We start from the raw sequence: 21294 nt of genomic DNA, 5'->3' as shown, positions 1-21294 counted from the left end.
AATGGCAAAGATGCCATGAATTGAACAAAATAGCTGTTGATTGGACACACCACTCAATGTCCTGTTGGAACAAAACAAATTAAAACTAAATGTTTTGACACTAACTTAAGATTAAAGCCTCCACTGAGACAGAATGATGTTGAAATAAAGCAATGTAAAATGGGGATTTACTGTTATAACCAGATAATCTAGTTTTCTGGTATTGATTGATGGATAAACATCAGCAACATGAAAGACCTTTTTCAAAATAGTGCCTGGAATCTTTTACATCCATCTGAGCAGGCAGACAGGACTTAAAAGATGGTAAAATAACTATATTTGAGAGGGTCTGCTTGAATGATTCCTATACTAATTAACACTTAAGACACTCAAGATTCAACTTATTAGTAATTAGCTGAAAATGTGTTGCTGGAAAAGCGCAGCAGGTCAGGCAGCATCCAAGGAACAGGAAATTTGACGTTTCGGGCATAAGTCCTTCTTCAGGAACATTCTGATCTCCAGCATCTGCAGACCTCACTTTCTCCTCGAAGATTTCAACCTACTGCGAATCCTCTTGCAAGGGTGCCTTCCTTGAAGAAGCTCTCTTCCTCCCATTCCTGAAGAAGGGCTTATGCCCGAAACGTTGAATTTCTTGCTCCTTGGATGCTGTCTGACCTGTTGCGCTTTTCCAGCAACACATTTTCAGCTCTGATCTCCAGCATCTGCAGACCTCACTTTCTCCTTATTAGTAATGTAGTCAGGTTTTGGCTGAAAATAATACTGCTCATATCACAGTTCTAACTATCAGGAATTATAAAATTTCATATTTTCCTGACTTTTAAATTCAGTAAGAACAATACAGGTGAATTGGTATTGTTAATAGAAGGGAATTATTATTGGTCTCTAAAATAGACTCCAAAGTCTATGACACACTCTGCATAAAGATTTTGAAGATTCAGCATTTATTTTACAACTCAGCTTTTTCCACTTATCACAGAACATGAACCTATTCACAGCAGCAGCATTCAACAGAAGTTAGAAAAACCCACAAAACTTTCTTCTCCACTTCACTTGTTAAGCCCAGACAAAATCTCATTTACATTGAATGAATAGCTTTTTGTCAAATTATTGCAATTTTAGCATCTTCCTCTTAGTAACCTACAATTATGATCCAGACACAAATTAAGACCTGTCTGATCCAGAGTTCTTACACAGTATAAGAATCACTGGAGAGAAACGGTGATAAAGTTCTCATCTTGCAGAAGCAAGGATCTTATTTGTTGTGTGAAGTAATGTACTTCTTAATTGCAGAACTTTAGAACCACTCATCTATCGTGCACCATACAGTACATGAGAAGAATGGAAAACGAAGAACTATCTAAAATGGAACTTCAGTTAGAATCTCAAATACCGATTGAAAGAACAGTGAAGGAAAAAGTTGCTGTGAAGAAACTTATTGAAAAGAAACTGCAAGAAAATTGCTCATGTTCATTGGACAAACTGAAAACTCTAATAACTGGTTTCTTTCCAGTCCTTCAATGGCTTCCAAAGTACAAACTAAAAGAATGGATCTTGGGTGATACCATTTCAGGTATACTTGTTGCTGTTGTCATGGTTCCTCAATCAATAGCATATGCGTTGCTTGCTGGCCTAGAAACAAGTTCCAGTTTGTATGCATCCTTCTTCTCTTGCATTATTTATTTCCTGATGGGTACTTCACGCCATATTTCAGTGGGCATTTTCAGTTTAATATGCCTCTTGGTAGGACAAGTGGTTGATCGGGAACTTCTACTGGCTGGATTTGATGTAGATGAAGACAGCAAAGTGATGCCAACAACGATGGCCAATGCAGATAACTGGAACAACAGTGATGTCAATCCAACCATGATAATGAATTTCACTCTTTCGGGACCACTGAACTTTGAATGCGATAGAAAATGCTACGCTGTCAGTGTTTCAGCTGCCCTTACATTTATGTGTGGCATTTACCAGGTAAGGCATTTAGTGAAAAGTTTAATGCTTAATATTTTGCCGATGTAAGAAGGGAACAGATAGTTTCTTATTGAGTAATTATTGGATTAAATTTAACTTTACAAACAAAGCTCTCAGTTATGCTATGGTTTCAGGACCCAGATCAAAAAGTGTGATAACTTTCAACAGCACAATGAATTGATGCAGATATTAAGTCGAAATCCATGAAGTTTAGAAGAATTAGAAGTGATCTTATTGAAAAGTATAAGTTCCTAAGTGAACCTGGCAGGGTTAATGTTGAAAAAATATTTACTTTCCTGCGAAAAACTAGGACTAGGGGATACAGTTCAAAAGTAAGGGGTTGCACATTTAAAGTAGAGATGTATGTTTTCTCTCAAAGAATAGAATCTCTATGGAACTCTTGTTCCTGTAGAACACTGGGACCAAGGTCATTGAATATTTTTAATGACATACATAGATCGATTCCCGATAAACTTATTAGTCAGATCAGTTATAACCTTAATGAGCTGCAAAGCAGGCTTGAGGAGCTATGATGAAGGGCTTATGCCCGAAACGTCGAATTTCCTATTCCTTGGATGCTGCCTAACCTGCTGTGCTTTAACCAGCAACACATTTTCAACTGAGGGGCCAAAAGACCTACCCTGCTCATAATTCATTTATTTGAACAGTCGTTAGTTCCACTGACAAATTGAAGAGCCCACGATAAGCTCAGTTAATTATCCCAACTACAAAGTGTTGGAATCCAATAGTAAATAGAATTTTAAAAACTGATCACAATTTGAAATATGCCGGTTTTCAATTACTAACTAAACATTAAATGAAAAGAAATGCTTGAGAAAATGCACTATTTTCAAAAAGCTCCCCGTGTCTCCATCATAAAAGAAAAAGCACGAGTCAAATTAGCTAATATTAGCAAAACTATATAAATTAATGGACCTTGACAAGGCTACTCCAAAGTGGCGGCTTTATTGCATCTCCAAATAGCCTGAAGTTGATTGAGAACATTTGATTTGTCATTACTACGGACTTCAGTGAAAGTATATTTGATATGTTACTCTGGATTTAAAATTCTCATCCTTCTTTTCTCCAAATCTTTCACTGTCCTCTACTTTGTAATTTTCTCCAGCTCCACAACTAATCCTGTAAGATAGGGGAAAGCAATAGCACAGTGGTAGTAACATTAGACTAGTCAACCCAGAGCATCGAATAAAACTTTAAAGAAATTCTATTTGTTTTAAAATAGTGATGGGAAAGAATAGACCTAAAAGTTGAAGTTCTAAATTGGAGAAAGGCCAATTTTGACAGTATGAGGCAAGAACTTTCAAAAGCTGATTAGAGGCAGATATTTGCAGGTAAAGGGACGGCTGGAAATGGGAAGCCTTCAGAAATGAGATAACAAGACTCCAGAGAAAATATATTCCTGTTAGGATGAAAGGGAAAGTTGGTAGGTAGAGAGAATGCTGGATGACTAAAGAAATTCAGGGTTTGGTTAATAAAAAGAAGGAAGCATATGTCAGGTGTGGATAGGATAGAGCGAGTGAATCCTCAGAAGAGTATAAAGGAAGTAGGAGTATACTTAAGAAGGAAATCAGGAGGGCAAAACGGGGACATGAGATAGCTTTGGCAAACAGAATTAAGGAGAACCCAAAAGGTTTTTACAAATATGTTAAGGACAAAAGGGTAACTAGGGAAAGAATAGGGCCCCTCAAAGATCAGGAAGACGGCCTTTGTGTGGAGCCACAGAAAATGGGGGAGATACTAAATGAATATTTTGCATCAGTATTTACTGTGGAAGATATAGACTGTAAGGAAATAGATGGTGACATCCTGCAAAATGTCCAGATTATAGAGGAGGAAATGCTGGATGTCCCGAGACAGGTGTACCCGAGAACTCTGTGGGAAGCTAGAGAAGTGATTGCTGGGCCTCTTGCTGAGATATTTGTATCATGGATAATCACAGGTGAGGTGCCGGAAGACTGGAGGTTGGCTAATGTGGTGCCATTGTTTAAGAAGGGTGGTAAGAACAAGCCAGGGAATTATAGACCAGTGGGCATGACCTCAGTGGTGGGCAAGTTGTTGGAGGGAATCCCGAGGGACAGGATGTACATGTATTTGGAAAGGCAAGGACTGATTCGGGATAGTCAACATGGCTTTGTGCATGGGAAATCATGTCACACAAACTTGAGTTTTTTGAAGAAGTAACAAAGATGATTGATGAGAGCAGAGCGGTAGATGTGATCTATGTGGACTTCAGTAAGGTGTTCGACAAGGTCCCCCATGGGAGACTGATTAGCAAGGCTAGATCTCATGGAATACAGGGAGAACTAGCCATTTGGATACAGAACTGGCCCAAAAGGTAGAAGACAGAGGGTGGTGGTGAAGGGTTGTTTTTCAGACTGGAGGCCTGTGACCAGTGAGTGCCACAAGGATCTGTGCTGGGTCCTTTACTTTTTGTCATTTACATAAATGATTTGGATGCGAGCATAAGAGGTTCAGTTAGTAAGTTTGCAGATGACACCAAAATTGGAGGTGCAGTGGACAACGAAGAGAGCTACCTTGGACTACAACGGGATCGGGACCAGATGGGCCAATGGGCTGAGAAGTGGCAGATGGAGTTCAATTCAGATAAATGGAAGGTGCTACATTTTGGGAAAGCAAATCTTAACAGGACTTATACACGTAATGGTAAGGTCCTAGGGAGTGTTGCTGAACAAAGAGACTTTGGAGTGCAGGTTCATAGCTCCTTGAAAGTGGAGTCGCAGGTAGATAGGATAGTGAAAAAGGCTTTTGGTATGCTTTCCTTTATTGGTCAGAGTATTGAGTACAGGAGTTGGTAGGTCATGTTGCGGCTGTACAGTACATTGCTTAGCCACTGTTGGAATAATGCGTGCAATTCTGATCTCCTTCCTATCGAAAAGGTGTTGTGAAACTTGAAAGGGTTCAGAAAAGATTTACAAGGATGTTGCCAGGGTTGGAGGATTTGAACTACAGGAAGAAGCTGAACAGGTTGGGGCTGTTTTCCCTGGAACATCGGAGGCTGAGGGGTGACATTATAGAGGTTTACAAAATTATGAGGGGCATGGATGGGATAAATAGACAAAGTCTTTTCCCTGGGGTTGGGGAGCCTAGAACTAGTGGGCATAGGTTTAGGATGAGAGGGAAAGATATAAAAGAGATCTAAGGGGCAACTTTTTCACACAGAGGGTGGTACGTGTATGGAATGAGCTGCCAGAGGATGTGGTGGAGGCTGGTACAATTGCAACATTTAAGAGGCATTTGGATGGGTATATGGATAGGAAGGGTTTGGAGGGATATGGGCCAGGTGCTGGCAAGTGGGACTAGATTGGGTTGGGATATCTGGTCAGCATGGACAGGTTGGACCAAAGGGTCAGTTTCCATGCTGTACATCTGTATGACTCTATAAAAGGGTGTATGGTCAACTTTGAATCCACAAAAAAAAAACTGGAATTAAAACCTAGCCGAATGGTAACATGTAACCGCTGTTGATTTCGATAAAGGTCCATTAATTTCACTACCACCTTTTAAGGAAGGGAATTTGACATCCTTATCCAGTCAGTTTACACAGATCTCCAGATTAGATTAGATTACTTACAGTGTGGAAACAGGCCCTTCGGCCCAACAAGTCCACACCGACCCACCAACTCCACACAGTCAATCGCCTGAGGCAGGAATTGAACCCAGGTCTCTGGCGCTGTGAGGCAGCAGTGCTAACCACTGTGCCACCGTGCCGCCCACTAAGCATCTTAGCAACATGATTGACTTGTAACTTTCTTCTGAAAGGTCCAACATGCCAGTCAGTTCAAGGGCAATTCAAACAGGGAACAAAATGTTGATCATGCTAGCAATGTCCACATTCCATGAACAAATGCTCATCTTATTCTCTTGAATATTCGTAAATTTACAATTGGTGGCTGAGCCTTCAGCTAACGAGGTTTAAGAGTTTGAAATTGCTTTCCTATATCTCTTTGCCTGTCAACCTTGTTTTCCATATTTAAGACACTCTCAAAATTCACATCTTTCACCGTGACTTTGCTCATGTCACCCAATCTCTTGATGTTGCTCAATTTTGTATATTATAATGTTCCTATGGGTGTTTTAATGTGATGTATGTTGTACAACTGTTGCTGATCTTTTTTTACCTTATTTAAAAGTTACACAACTATATTCAAAAGTTCCATAGGGAACATGTAAAAGACACAGAAACAGGCCATTCTCCTCAAATCAATCACTGCAGTGGTAACAATTCGCTCAAGCTTCCTCTTATCTTCTTTATCCCAGCCTGCTAACATTGCTATCTATTTCCCAATCCCTCCAATGCTCATAAAAACTGAAGGTTCTCGAAATACTAACCAGGTCTAACAGCATCCATAAAGATAAGAGAATTAACATTTCAAGTTAATTATGATCCCTCCTCAGAACTCACATCTTCAATAAATTAGGATTTGAGTCACAAATCAACACTAAAATGGCTGCATCACTAAAGTAGTGCAACTTTCCATATAAAGGATTTTCCTTCATCATGCCTTATGCCAGACCTTGATTTTGTGTACATTTAATGTCCTGCAGGAGTTACAGTGCCTCAGCACACATTTTCATTTAGACATGTAGGTTAATAAAGGTCAAAAGCATTCAGAGTACTTAGATAACTTGCTGTGACACCCTCAAAGGACCCAGTCACATCTAGCCTCATTGAGCATCTGAAAAGATCACTCAAGCACTCCTCAACTGTCAGGCAAATAATGTGTGCTTCAGAGTCATAGAGATGTACACCAACCCAATCTAGTCCCACATGCCAGCACCTGGCCCATATCCGTCCAAACCATTCCTATTCATATACCCATCCAAATGCCTTTTAAATGTTACAATTGTACCAGCTTCCACCACTTCATCTGGCAGCTCATTCCATACACGTACCACCTTCTGCATGAAAAAGTTTTGTATCTTTCCCCTCTCACCCTAAACCTATGCTCTCTAGTTCTAGACTCCCCCACCCCAGGGAAAATACTTTCTCTATTTATCCTAGTCATGCCCCTCATAATTTTGTAAATCTCTGTAAAAGGTCACCCCTCAGCCTCAGATGCTCCAGCGAAAACAGTCCCAGCCTGTTCAGCTTCTCCCTTATAGCTCAAATCCTCCAACCCTGGCAACATCCTTGTAAATCTTTTCTGAACCCTTTCAAGTTTCACATCTTTCTGATAGGAAGGAAATCAGAATTGCATGCATTATTCCAACAGTGGCCTAACAAATGTCCTGTACAGCTACAACATGACCTCCCAACTCCAGTATTCAATACTCTGACCAATAAAGGGAAGCATACCTAACGCCTTCTTCACTATCCTATCTACCTGCAACTCCACTTTCAAGGAGCTATGAACCTGCATTCCAAGGTCTCTTTGTTCACCAACACTCCCTAGGACCTTACCATTACGTGTGTAAGTCCTGCCGAAGATTTGCTTTCCCAAAATGTAGCCCCTTCCATTTATCTGAATTTAACTCCATCTGCCACTTCTCAGCCCATTGGCCCATCTGGTCCAGATCCTGTTGTAATCCAAGGTAACCCTCTTTGCTGTCCACTACACCTCCAATTTTGGTGTCATCTGCAAACTTACTAACTGTACCTCTTATGCTCGCATCCAAATCATTTATGTAAATGACAAAAAGTAGAGGACCCAGCACAGATCCTTGAGGCTCTCCACTGGTCACAGGCCTCCAGTCTGAAACCAACCCTGCTCCACCACCCTCTGTCTTCTACCTTTGAGCCAGTTCTATATCCAAATGGCTAGTTCTCCCTGTATTCCGTGAGATCTAACCTTGCTAATCAGTCTCCCATGGGGAACCTTGTTGAATGCCTTACTGAAGTCCATATAGATCACATCTACCACTCTACCCTCATCAATCCTCTTTGTTACTTCTTCAAAGAACTCAATCAAGTTTGTGAGACATGATTTCTCATGCACAAAGCCATGTTGACTACCCCTAATCAGTCCTTGCCTTTCCAAATACATGTACATCCTGTCCCTCAGGATTCCCTCCAACAACTTGCCCACCACTGAGGTCAGGCTCACTGGTCTATAGTTCCCTGGCTTGTCCTTACCACCCTTCTTAAACAATGGCACCACATTAGCCAACCTCCAGTCTTCCGGCACCTCACCCATGATTACGGATGATACAAATATCTCAGCAAGAGGCCCAGCAATCACTTCTCTAACTTCCCACAGAGTTCTCGGGTACACCTGATCAGATCCTGGGGATTTATTCACCTTTACCCGTTTCAAGCCATTCAGCATTTCCTCTTCTGTAATCTGGATATTTTGCAAGATGTCACCATCTATTTCCCTACAGTCTATATCTTCCATATCCTTTTCCCTAGTAAATAATAATGCAAAATACTCATTTAGTATCTCCCCCATTTTCTGCAGCTTCACACAAATGTTGCCTTGCTGGTCTTTGAGGGGCCCTATTCTCTCCCTAGTTACCCTATTGCCCTTAATGTATTTGTAAAAACTCTTTGGATTCTCCTTAATTCTATTTGTCAAGGCTATGTTCTCTTTTTGCCCTCCTGATTTCCCTTTTAAGTATACTCCTATTGCCTTTACACTTTAAGGATTCACTCAATCTATCCTGTCTATACCTGACACATGCTTTCTTCTTTTTCTTAACCAAACCCTGAATTTCTTTAGTCATCCAGCATTCCCTATACCTACCAGCCTTTCCTTTCATCCTAACAGGAATATACTTTTTCTGCATTCTCATTATCTCATTTCTGAAGGCTTCCCATTTTCCAGCCGTCCTTGTACCCGCGAACATCTGCCCCCAATCAGCTTTCGAAAGTTCTTGCCTCATACCGTCAAAATTGACCTTTCTCCAATTTAGAACTTCAACTTTTAGATCTGGACTACCCTTTTCCATCACTATTTTAAATCTAATAGAATAATGGTCGCTGGCCCCAAAGTGCACACCCACTGACACCTCAATCACCTGCCCGACCTTATTTCCCAAGAGTAGGTCAAGTTTTGCACCTTCTCTAGTAGGTACATCCACATACTGAATCAGAAAATTGTTGTGTACACACTTATCAAATTCCTCTCCATCTAAACCCTTAACACTATGGCTGTCCCAGTCGATGTTTGGAATGTTAAAATCCCCTAACATAACCACCTTATTATTCTTTCAGATGGCTGAAATCTCTGTACAAGTTTGTTTCTCAATTTCCCTCTGACTATTAGGGGGTCTATAATACAAATGCTGCCTGACCTGCTGTATTTTTCCAGCGCAACATTTTTCAACTCTGGTACTCCAGCATCTGCAGTCCTCACTTTCTTCTAGTCTATAATACAATCCCTATAAAGGTGATCATCCCTTTCTTATTTCTCAGTTCCACCCAAATAACTTCCCTCAGCACAGCTGTCATGCTATCCCTTATCAAAAATGCCACTCCCCCTCCTCTCTATCCTTCCTGTAGCATGTGTATCCTGGAATATTAAAAGCTGCCAGTCCTGCCTATCCCTGAGCCATGTTTCCGTAATTCCTATGATATCCCAGTCCTATGTTCCTAACCATGCCCTGAGTTCATCTGCCTTCCCTGTTAGGCCCCTTGCATTGAAATAAATACAGTTTAATTTATTAGTCCTACCCTGTCCCTGCCTGTTTGACTCTCTTCGGTTCTCACCTATACCAGTCTCAGATTGATTTCTTTCATCACTATCTCCCTAGGACCCCCCCCCCAACTTACTTGTTTAAATCCTCCAGAGCAGCTCTAGCAAATTTCTCTGTCATTATATTAGCCCCCTTCCAATGTAGGTGTAATCTGTCCTTTTTGTACAGGTCACTTCCACCCCAAAAGAGATTTCAATGATTCAAAACTGTGAATCCTTCTCCCATACACCAGCTCCTCAGCCATGCATTCATCTGCTCTGTCCTCCTGTTCCTGCCCTCATTAGGTCGTAGCACTGGGAGTAATCCAGATATTACTACTCTCAAGGACCTCCTTTTTAAATTTCTGCCTAACTCTCTGTAATCTCCCTTCAGAATCTCAACCTTTCCCCTTCCTATGTCATTGGTTTCAATGTGGACAATGATCTCCTGCTGGCCCCTCTCCCCCATGAGAACATTCTGCACCCTCGGATACATCCTTGATTTTGGCACCAGGGAAACAACATACCATTCTGCTTTTTCTCTGCTGGCCACAGAAACATCTGTGTCTATGATTAGAGAATACCCTCACACAAATGCTCTCTCGAAACCCGATGTACCCCCTGTTGCATTAGAGCCAGTCTCAATACCAGAAACATGGCTGTTCGTGGTACGTTCCCCCGAGAATCCATCACCCTCTACACTTTCCAAAACAGCATACCTGTTTGAAATGGGTATATCCACAAAAGACTCCTGCCCTAGGTGCACACCTCTCTGACCTTTCCTGGAGTTAACCCATCTATGTGACTGTACCTGAGACTTCCCCCCCCTCCTTACTGTAACTGTCATCCATCACATACTGTTGCTGTTGCAAATTCCTCATTGCTTCTAACTGTCTCTCCAACTGATCCATTCGATCTGATAAGATTTGCAGCCAATGGCATTTATGGCAGATGTAATCCGCAGCAACCCTTAAACTGTCTTTAAACTCCCACATCTGACAAGAAGTACATATCACTCTATTAAAGGCCATTTTTGCTCCTTCACAATCTATAGACACAGAAAATAACACCGTCTTATTCCTCTACAAACACTGCCCTACGTTAAATTAATAGTTACGGCTTATATTTTACATTTAATCAAGAGACATATCTCCAAAAACTTAAAATCAAGAAAGACTCTACTCACTACTGCAGACTTTTTGTGGGTCACACTTCAAAATCGATTAATTTATCCGATTGTGCTATGAACTTCGCCCAACCGTTCCTCCAAAATTAGTTGCGAATTTCACTGTTTGATAACGTTCCCAGATGCACTCCAGTGTCCAGTGATACATGAATTCAAACAGCAAAGGCAGTAACTGTGCAGGTTCTCTCTCTCTCTCCTGCAATGACCTCACCATGTTCTTCCTTTGTCTGCTCTTCTCCCTTTTAATACTGCTGTTATTTGACTTTTTTTTCCAAAGTTCCAAAACAATGCAACAGCATATAAAACAGTAATTGCTGCTCCTGGAATTTGAGGAAATCACCTCCAGCACCTAAAATACCTCAAATATGGAGCAGCTGTTACAGCCAGAAATTTTTCCTGTCCTCCATCTTGGTTAGTGTACAAATTACTAAAATATGTAGTTAATGGTTTGAGAGTCTGAGGTTGTAATGCACAGTTTTTCTCTGCTGCCCTGTTGCTTGTGGAATACAAATACCTGCAGTAACAGGGAAATTATAAATGGAGAACAAAGAAGTGGCAGAATAATTGAATGCATGTTTTAGATCTGCATTCACGAGGGGAGACAAAATTTCTCAGAAATGTTATGGAACTGAGGGTCTAGTGAGCGGAAGGAATTTAAGAAACGCCATATTAGAACAAAAAATAGTTGTAGAGAAATTAATAGTTGAAGGCTGAAAAATCCCAAGGGCATGATTTTCTGCATCTAGAACACTAAGAGGCCCTGAAAGTTTTGGATGCATTGGCGGTAATCTTTCAAGTCTTGTCGGCTCTGGACTAGTTTCTACAGATTGGATGGTGGCAAATATAACCCCACTATTTCAAGAGAGTATGTGAGAAAGAAACAGAGTACCAGAGATAATTACAGATCCGTACTGGGGAAACTACTCGAGTCTGTTATAAAAGATGTGACAATTCAGAAAGTTTGAAAAGTTTTCACAGGATTAAACAGTTGCATGGATTTATGAAAAGGAACTCTTACTTAACTGATCTACTAGAGTTTGAGAATGTAGATAATAGTATAAGTAAGGGAGAACCTGTGGATGTGGTGGATTTCAAGAAGTTAGCAAGGTTTGATCACATGGAATACAGGGTGAACTAGCCATTTGGATACAGAACTGTCTCAAAATTGGAACAGAGAGGGTGGTGGCAGAGGGTTGCTTTTCATACTGGAAGCCTGTGACCAATGGTGTGTCCATTGCTTTTTGTCATTTATATAACTGACCTGGATGTGATTATAGAAGGTATAGTTAGTAAGTTTGCAGATGATACCAAAATTGGAGATGTAGTGAATAGCAAAGACGGTTACCTCAGAATACAATGGGGTCTTGATCAGATGGACCAATGGGCCGAGTGGCAGATGGATTTCAACTTAGATAACTGGGAGGTGCTGCACTTTGGCAAGACAAATCAGAGCAGGATTTATAACTAAATGGTAAGGTCCTGAGGAGCATTACTGAACAAAGAGACCTTGAAGTGAAGGTTCACAGTTCCTTGAAGTGTAGTCTCAGGTAGACAAGATAGTGAAGAAGATGCTTTCTTTTGTTGGTTATGAGATAAGAAAGGGTTAATTTGCTCTGCTGACCTGCAGGAAATTGGATGTCCCGAGGCTAGGATGGGAGGTCTGTTTTACAGGTAGAATGTAAGGAAGTTACATTCCCATCCCTTGCCATTCAGAGCCCTTTACATGGCCGTTTCTTAGCTATTCATAGTAAAAGAATTACATTATCATCCTCCATTCAGAAGTCAATAAGAATATTGCAATTAAAATTCTGACTACTTCCTGCAGTTAAAAAAATGGTTCACAACAGATTTAACCTTAAGGGTGATTTACATAACTGTTTCTGGAGATGATCAGGTCACTGCATTGTGTCTTGAGTGGTATGTGACTGTGGGGGGATGGCTGGGCATGTAAATGGACTATGATATAAAGATCTTGTAAAAAGGAAGAGCTGTTCCTTTGTTCAGAGATACCTTTTACATGCTTTGCAAGCACTGCGAAGAGTGTTAAAGGTTCCTCCAGAAAGCTTGTACCGTACTTAGTTAAATAACATTTTGCTTGTTCACAGAAGTTGGGGTGTTGCAGTTGCATCAAGGGTGTAAGAATCTCAAGAAAAAGAGCCCATCAGCCAGAGCGTTGAGTATAGGAATTGGGAGGTCATGTTGTAACTGCACAGGAATCGGTTAGGCCACTTTTGGAATATTGTGTGCAATTCTGGTCTCCCTGCTATAGGAATAATATGGACAAACATCAAAAGATTCAGAAAAATTTAGCAAGGACATTGCCAGGGTTGGAGGGTTTGAGCAAGGAGATACTGAATAGGCTGGGCTGTTTCCCCACAAGGCTGAGCAATAACCTTGCAGAGGTTTATAAAACCATCGTTAAGGTAAATAGACAAGGCTTTCTCCTTAGGTTGAGTGAGTCCAGAACTGGAGAGCATAGGTTTCAGCTGAGAGGAGAAAAATTTAAAAGGGACCTCCGAGGCACCTTTTTCAAGCAAAGGGTGGGACACGTATGGAATGAGCTACTGGAGAAAGTGGTGGAGGCTGATACAATTACAATATTTAAAAGACACTTGGATGGGCAGATGAAAAGGAAGGATTCAAGGGGTTTGGGCCATGTGCTAGCAAATGAGACTAGATTAATTTAGGATATCTGGTCAGCATGGACGAATTGGACAAAGGTTCTGTTTCCATGCTGTACATCTATGACTCTTAGACAAACAAGACAAGGGAACACATGACAAATGGAAGTGGGAAGAACCGAGAATTAGAGAGATCTTGGTGTGCAAGTCCACTAGTCTGTTAAGGTAGCGGGACAGGTGGATAGTGGTTCAGGCAGCTTCTAGGGTACTTGCCATTATTAGCCAAGGCAGATAACTGTATAAAGAATTAGTTAGGGTACACAGAATTGTGTGGAGTTCCAGAATCCACATTAAAAGGAGGCATGTAATTGCACTGGAGAAGGTGCAGAGGATATTTACCAGGATGTTGACAGGGTTGGAGAATTTTACTTATCAAGAGAGACTGAATAACCTGAATTTAACTTCCTTGGAGGAGAGGAAACAGAGGAGGTCATTTTTGAGATGTATAAAATTATGATGGTCATACACAGGGTAGACAGGAAGAAAATTTTCTCTCAGTGGAAGAGTCAATGACCAGGGAGTGCAAATTTAAGGTAAGGGGTGAAAGATTTACAAGAGTTGAGAGGAAGCTTTTCCACCAAGTGGCAGGAACCTGGAACTCACTCTGAGCTAGTGGGGACTGCAGATGTCGATAAAGTGTGGTGCTGGAAAAAGCACAGCAACTCAGGCAGTATCTGAGAAGCAAGAAAGTCAACGTTTTGGGTATAACCCTTCATCAGAGCTCAGGAGGGGGAAAAGGGGGCTGAGAAATAGGGGAAGGGGAAGGATGGGGAAAAGGTAGGTGGGCAAAGATAGGAGGTGATTGTGATAGGTCAGTGGGAATTATGGAGCGGATAGATGAGAAGAAAGGTCAAGGGGGCGGAGCCGAGTCAGAGGATTGGGGGCAGGGGGGATAAGAGAGCGCAGAGGAGATTTGGAAAGTGATGCAAGTCAAATGTTGAGGCTATGTAGTTGTAGGTTCCCTGAGGTGGAAGATGATGTATTCCTCCTCCAGTTTGAGAGTAGCCTTGTTTAGGCAGTAGAGGAGGCCCAGTATAGGCATATCAGGGAAGTGGGAGGGGAAATTGAAATGGATGGCCACAAAAAGGTGTGGTTCGTTGCTACATACTGCCGAGAAGGGTGATGGAGACAGAAAACCACATAACATTCAGGTAGTATTTAGATGTATACTCATGATATCAAGGTACAGAATATATTTTTAAAAATTTGAAAATTTTGAAGGTGGGATGCTGAAGGTTCTTCTAGCACAGTGGTAGTGTCCACCTTTCTAAGTCAGGCAGCCCTGGTTCAATCCACCTAGACTAGAAATGTGTAATTACAGCTCTGAACAGGTCAATTAGAAGAGGGTTCTTGTGGTGCAGTGGGAGTATCCCTAACCTCTGAATCAAGAGGCCATGTTTCAAATCCCATCCGCTCCGGAAGTGTATAATGTCATCTCTGAGCGGAGATGTTGAGGACTGCTGTGGCATAGTGGTAGTATCCATACTTTCAAAACAGGAGGCCTGGCTTCAAGTCTCACCTGTTCCAGAGGTGCCTTATTAACATCTTGGAACAGGTTGATTTGAAAAAAAAAGTACTCACTGGGTCTACTCCTGGGTCTAGCCAGACCGACTATTAATAGGTCCGGGCAGTAGGCTATGATATGAGAGGTGGGACGTTAGAATGTAAAATCTCAACCTGAACCCAAGCCATCTTAAATATGGACTTTAACAAAGGGGTGTCACTCATCGAAAACGTTAATGAGGTGGTTTTATCTTGCTTCCAAATTGAACATTGTCAGGTTATCAGACCCTTGGAAAAGCCAACACCTAAAGGGAGGTAAAAACAAGTGAATGGAGAAGTGCTTCTCCAATCCTGGCAGTGTGTAAAGAGGAAGAACAGTGATTCACCCAAGTTCCTTCAAGGAAACATATTTGTCACTATCTTAAATAACCATTCTTTATTGTGAATGATAGCCCTCAATACAGAAATAAGTTCAGAAACCAGCAAAGGAGAACTAAAAAGATAATAAAAAAACAGGAAAAATAAACCTGTGGGCAAACTATAGAAGAATAAGAAACTGACAATAAGAGCTTCTTTAAATGTATAAAAAGGAAGACAGAGGTCAAAGTGAACACAGTCCCTTCAGTAAACAAACCTGGGGAGACGGTTTTAGGAACAAAGAAATGGCAGAAGAGTTAGATATTTTGCATCAGTCTTTATATTGAAAGATACCTCAAACATCTATTCATACTAAAGAATACAAGAAAGAAATTAAGCACCATCACAAAAATAGTAGAATTATACAAACTAATGGGCTCAAGGCAGATAAGTCACCTGGCCTAGATGACTTGCATTCGGGGATCCTTAAAGAGGAAGCTACAAAGATGCATTGGTTGGAATTTTCCAAAAATTGTTGGATTCTCGAGGTGTATGAGAGGATCAGAAAATTGCTAATGTGACATCCCTATTCAAAAAGGGGAGGGGGGGACAAAAAAGTGGGGAACTATAAGCCAATTAGTCTAACATCTACTGTTTGAAAATTATAGGAATCAAATATTAGTAATATTAAGTAGTAGCAGATATTTGGAAAATCATAATCAAATCAAGAAGAGTCATCCTTCACAAAAAGAAAATTGTATCTAACTAATTAGTCAATAGAATGGAACCAGCAGATGTGTTGTATTTGGACTTTCAGAAGATGTTCGACCAAGGTACATCACAAAAGATCAAGTCATAAGAGAAGATCCCACCATAATAGAGGTAGTATATTAGCACGAGTAGAGAATTGGCTCATGGGCAGGAAACAAGTGGGATAAGAGGTTCTTTTCAAGTTGGCGACCAATGGAATTCCACAAGGATGAGTGGGATCTCAAGGGCCGAAAAAATTTACAAAATATAATGTGGATTTTGTGAAAGGAAGTTAATGAACTGTAGTCAAATTTGCAGATAACACAAAAATAGATGAAAAGGCAGTTAGTGAAGGGGTTTAAGACAAATAAACAGTCTACACAAAGATATTGATAGATTTCATAAGTGAACAAAAATTGGCAATTATTATTTAAAAGGAGAAAAGTTGTAGAAAGTAGCAACACAAAAGGGTCTTCGGGTACCTATACACAAAACTAGTACACAGGTGCAGCAGGTAATCAGGAAGGCTAAGTGAATGTTAACTCTTATTTCAAGGGAGTTGGGGTTTTACAGTAGGAAAGCCTTACTGCAACTGTGCAAGATACTAGTGAAACTACAACTCGAGTAGAGTACTGTGAGCAGTTTTGATTCCTTTATTTGAGGGGAGATAACTGCCTCCTTTGTTGGAGATTGTTCAGAGAAGGTTCATTAGGGTGGCCCTTGGTATGGTGGGATTATCTTATGAGTATAGGCTAAACAGGCTGGGACTCAACTCACTGAAGTTTAGAAAATTGAGAGGTGATCTCACTGAAATCTACAGGATTCTTAAGGGGTTTGACAGGGTACATGCTAAGAGAATGTTTCCCCTCATGGGAGAGTCTACAACCAGAATAAAAGCAGCGTCAATTTAAGACTGAAATGATAACTAATTTTTTTCTCTTCGAGGGTTGTGAGTTCTTGAAACTCCTTGCCACAGAGAGCCGTGGATCACAGTCCTTGTGTATAATTAGATTGAGACAGATCAATTCTTGATCAATATTGGATTCAAGATTTACAGAAAAAGGGCAGGAAACTGGAATGAAGGACGAGCCATGATCCTATTGATTGATGGACTAGGCTCGAGGGGCAGAATGGGCTCCTCCTATTCCTATTTCTTATTATCTCACGAACCTCTAGCTCTTTGTTTCAATCCAACAGAGATCTATTCACTAACCTTCTCCTCATTCACAGTGCTGTTCTCAAAGCTACACAGCACTTGTAGAACTGCGTATTTCTATTTCTGCTTTTTAGCAATTATGACTTTTTAAAAAATTGTATGTGGAAACTTGGTATTGTAGTTTCTAAAACATTTCAGTAGAAATAAACATGCATTTTGTTAATGCGATTAATTAATTGGGGGCACTGTTTCTAAAGCACAAGAACGCAACCATCACAAAATACTGCAACATGTACATGCTATCATCCCTTTGGTTTGGTTACAAATGAACACATCTATAACCTTGAAAAGCACTTTTCCCTTTTTCCAGTGTCTTTCTTGCAAAATTACAGCATGGAAACCACAATGTAGAAAATTAAAACTTACGTGTTTCTTAATCATTCTTAACAGAAAGCCCAAATGACATAAAATTTTAACAGACAAATAAATTATTTTCAGTGTCATGCAATAATCACGCCCTAAAGTTCTCAGGTCACTTTGGGGAAGTGAAGGTTTACAGATTTGAATTGCAAGATTCTCTGATCCTTTTGGAGGACCTCAATTTCAATTCATTCTTCTGATTTCTTTTTCTTCCAGGTACTAATGGCAGTTTTCAATCTTGGATTTGTATCAAAGTATTTATCTGAGCCCTTGTTAGATGGATTTGCAACTGGTGCCTCAATCACTATTGTAACTATGCAAGTCAAGTACCTCATTGGAATAAAACTACCACGTAGTCATGGACCTGGTAGTGTTGTTGTAACTTGGATAAACATTTTTAAGAACATTCACAAAACCAATTTCTGTGATCTGATAACAACTGCCATTTGCATGCCTCTGCTAATTGTTTCCAAAGAACTAGGAGAACGATATAAACACAAGCTTAAGTTCCCTTTCCCAATGGAACTGACCATTGTAGTCATAGCTACATTAATATCCCACTTTGTAAATCTAAATGAAGTGTATGGTTCAAGCATTACAGGAGCAATCCCAACTGGATTCTTACCCCCTAAAGTTCCAAATTGGCACCTCTTACCCAGAGTTGCCATGGATGCTGTAACACTTGCAATCATCAGCTTTGCCTTCACAATCTCGCTGTCAGAGTTGTTTGCAAAAAAACATGGATACACAATACAAGCCAATCAAGAGACCTATGCTCTTGGATTCTGTAATGTTGTTCAATCATTCTTTCATTCATATGCTTCCAGTGCAACTCTGGTTAAAACACTTGTTAAAGATTCGAGTGGTTGTCAGACCCAGCTGTCTAGTGTTGTCAGTGCTGTGTTGGTCCTAATGCTGCTGCTTTTCTTAGCTCCTGTATTCTATTCTTTGCAGAAGTGTGTTCTAGCATCCATCATTATAGTCAGTTTAAGAGGGGCTCTCATGAAATTTCGTGATTTGCCAAAGCAATGGAAGATGAGCAAAATTGACACACTGGTTTGGTGGGTTACAATGTTATCTGTAACTTTAATAAGTACTGAACTGGGACTTTTCACAGGGGTAACGTTCTCACTTCTGTGTGTTATTATTCGCACTCAAGTGCCTAGAGTAGCTTTGTTAGGTCAAATCCAGGGTTCAACTCTATATGAAGATCAAACAGAATACAATAACCTTACACCTATTCCCCAAGTTAAAATTTTTCGGTTTGAAGCCCCACTGTACTATGCTAATAAAGATTTCTTTATGGAATCCCTAATGAGAAAAGTTGAACTGAATCCAGCTTTGGAGATTGCGAAGCAGAAAAAAGAAGAAAGCAAACAAACAAAAAATAAAGAAGCAAAAGCATTCAACGGCAACATCAAACAAGAACAGCCTGTTGTCAGCAAACGATTGATTCCTAAGGTGTACAATTTTCACACCATTATTCTAGACTGTTCCACAATACAATTCTTAGATACTGTTGGTATTAATACTATGAAGACAGTTTTGAAGGATTACAGTGAGATTGGTATTAGAATCCTTCTGGCCAACTGTAATCCTTCAGTCATTGACTCACTGAGTAGGGGAGGATATTTTGGAGAAAACTGCAAGGAGATGGGCACTCAGTTGTTTTATAGTGTGCATGCAGCTGTTCAGTACGCTAAAGCCAGCTGGCCTGAAACAAGTAATTCCACTCTTTAATAGCTTTCATGTTAATATCCAATGTTGACATATGTAGAGATATGCACTATGAAAAGGGCAATATATGCCAAACTCAAAAAACTTTATTTAAACTATGGAATCTGCTTTGGTATTTTTATTTAAATTAGTTGAGTAATAGTTCTATAAACAAATGTACCACTTACTGTCGCCATGCAGACCAGAAAGATCCCAATTTTGATTTGGGTCTCCTTAAGTTAGTTGATTTCAGGTAGGCAATTGAGAAGATTTAACAGTTTACTCAGCATTCCCGGATGAAGAACAAAAAAAAAATCAAGCAGGATGCCTGTTCCTGATTGCCATTCAATGATATCTGCTGAATACTGTGCATGGGTAGGTTTACCATGCTGTCCATAGAAGGGTAAACCAGAGTCACCACATTTAAGACAGGCCGGATAATAAGCAGGTTAGCTTTTTTAAGAGGATATTCAAGATAGTCATCAGCAGCAAGCATAAAGAAAATTTCTTGTAGTATTTTAAAATGCAAATTATGGTCACTTATAATGTAATTGTACATAGGGCTGAACTATTGCTCTACAAAATCCTCCCAAATGCTCCAGATGCTTTTTCAGATGAAAGCCTATACATACTATGCTTAATGGACATAATTGTTCTTTATTTATACCATTTTAAGCTTAAAAGCTTTTCACTGTCTTACTGTAAATAAACAAGAGCAGTTGGGATTAAAATGAATTACTGATTTAAAACTCAAACTGTGGAGGTTTATTGCTTTGAAAAGAGAAATAAAAGCTACTAAAGTTTATTTTTAATAATGTAAACTTTCATCTCTCATTTTGTTTTCTAAGATGACAATATTGTCATGATGGTTCAAACGCTTAGGACAAAATCTGTTTTCTTGTACGAGAATCGTCTCGTGATATACAATAAAGAATGGAAAAAAATGAAAACTCTAATTTGTTTCAACCAAGAATCTACATTTTGTACAGTGACACAGTAATATCTACTCAATTCAATGGAAAATATTTTTGAAGTAGGTTGCCTTCAATGGCACATTTCTAGTTATCATTGTGTTCATCGCTTTACTTACAAGTTGATAGTGAAGAACAGTAATCAAGCTGCAAAATATGTGGATTATTTCTGATTTTGATATTACGTTTGCTTTCTATTGTATTCTATCAATGCTTTGTTACTGTAAAAAATGGACCAAGTCATCCTGGAAAGCATCTACATGTTCCAATATCTTACTGTTTTTTTTGTATCACTGGGATTCAGTTTTGATGTTAGGATTATGTGCACAAGGAAGTTGATTAGTTGTCTGTAAATAAATATGGATTAATGATCTCAAAAACAAGATTGATTTGAGTTTTCATTCAAACTAAGTACTATATCTACAGCCTAGTTGACTCAAATTTTGTGCTTAAGGGTGCCTTTTTGGGGAAAATCACGTTAACATAAAAATTTAGATTGAAAACAACTATTACAGTATTGTAATGGTATTCATTGTGGGCAACTTAATTAAAACATTACTCATGTCATTAAATTATAAATGACTCAAATGATGTTTCCGAATATTTTGTAACGTTAAGTTGTAGCAATTACTGTATTTTTGTACTTTAAATCTACTTATGATGGAAATGTTTTGCAACAATTTTTTCAGAGTATCTAAAACCTATGTAAGGGAAATGCACTAAATAAAGACAATCTGAAATCAGCTTGTGTTTTAAACAATGCAACATCAAATAGACTGAGTAACATTGCTAAACAGAAAATATTTCTGAGGTAGGAAAACAGATTTTTAAAAAAGTATGTTTAGTATATTTAACCTACCTTTTGTCAATAGCTGAAGTTTTGGTTGTGGTTTTCAACAGTAATCCAAAATGTACCTTATTTGTGAGC

At 39.7% G+C, this 21294-nt stretch overlaps 2 protein-coding genes across 2 annotated transcripts in view; one reads left to right on the top strand and one right to left on the bottom strand.

Annotated features, from left to right (window-relative positions):
* Positions 1–21294, bottom strand: part of idua (alpha-L-iduronidase) — a 269569-nt gene that overhangs the window by 217714 nt on the left and 30561 nt on the right. The window lies entirely within an intron of this gene.
* On the top strand, positions 1339–19419 carry slc26a1 (solute carrier family 26 member 1). Its single transcript, XM_060851731.1, has 2 exons — positions 1339–1971; positions 17896–19419. The coding sequence occupies exons 1-2, from the start codon at positions 1339–1341 to the stop codon at positions 19417–19419; spliced, it is 2157 nt and encodes a 718-aa protein (XP_060707714.1).

Source organism: Hemiscyllium ocellatum, chromosome 36, assembly GCF_020745735.1.
Source record: "Hemiscyllium ocellatum isolate sHemOce1 chromosome 36, sHemOce1.pat.X.cur, whole genome shotgun sequence".
Classification (NCBI taxonomy): Eukaryota; Metazoa; Chordata; class Chondrichthyes; order Orectolobiformes; family Hemiscylliidae; genus Hemiscyllium; species Hemiscyllium ocellatum.
Note: the sequence above shows the minus strand (reverse complement) of the source record. Positions and strands in the feature narration are given on the sequence as shown.

Excerpts from the sequence above, each read along its gene's own strand:
- slc26a1 (XM_060851731.1), top strand. The coding sequence starts at position 1,339 with ATGGAAAACGAAGAACTATCTAAAATGGAACTTCAGTTAGAATCTCAA. Across the intron at positions 1,972-17,895 it reads TTATGTGTGGCATTTACCAG|GTACTAATGGCAGTTTTCAA; the intron begins GTAAGGCATTTA and ends TTTTTCTTCCAG.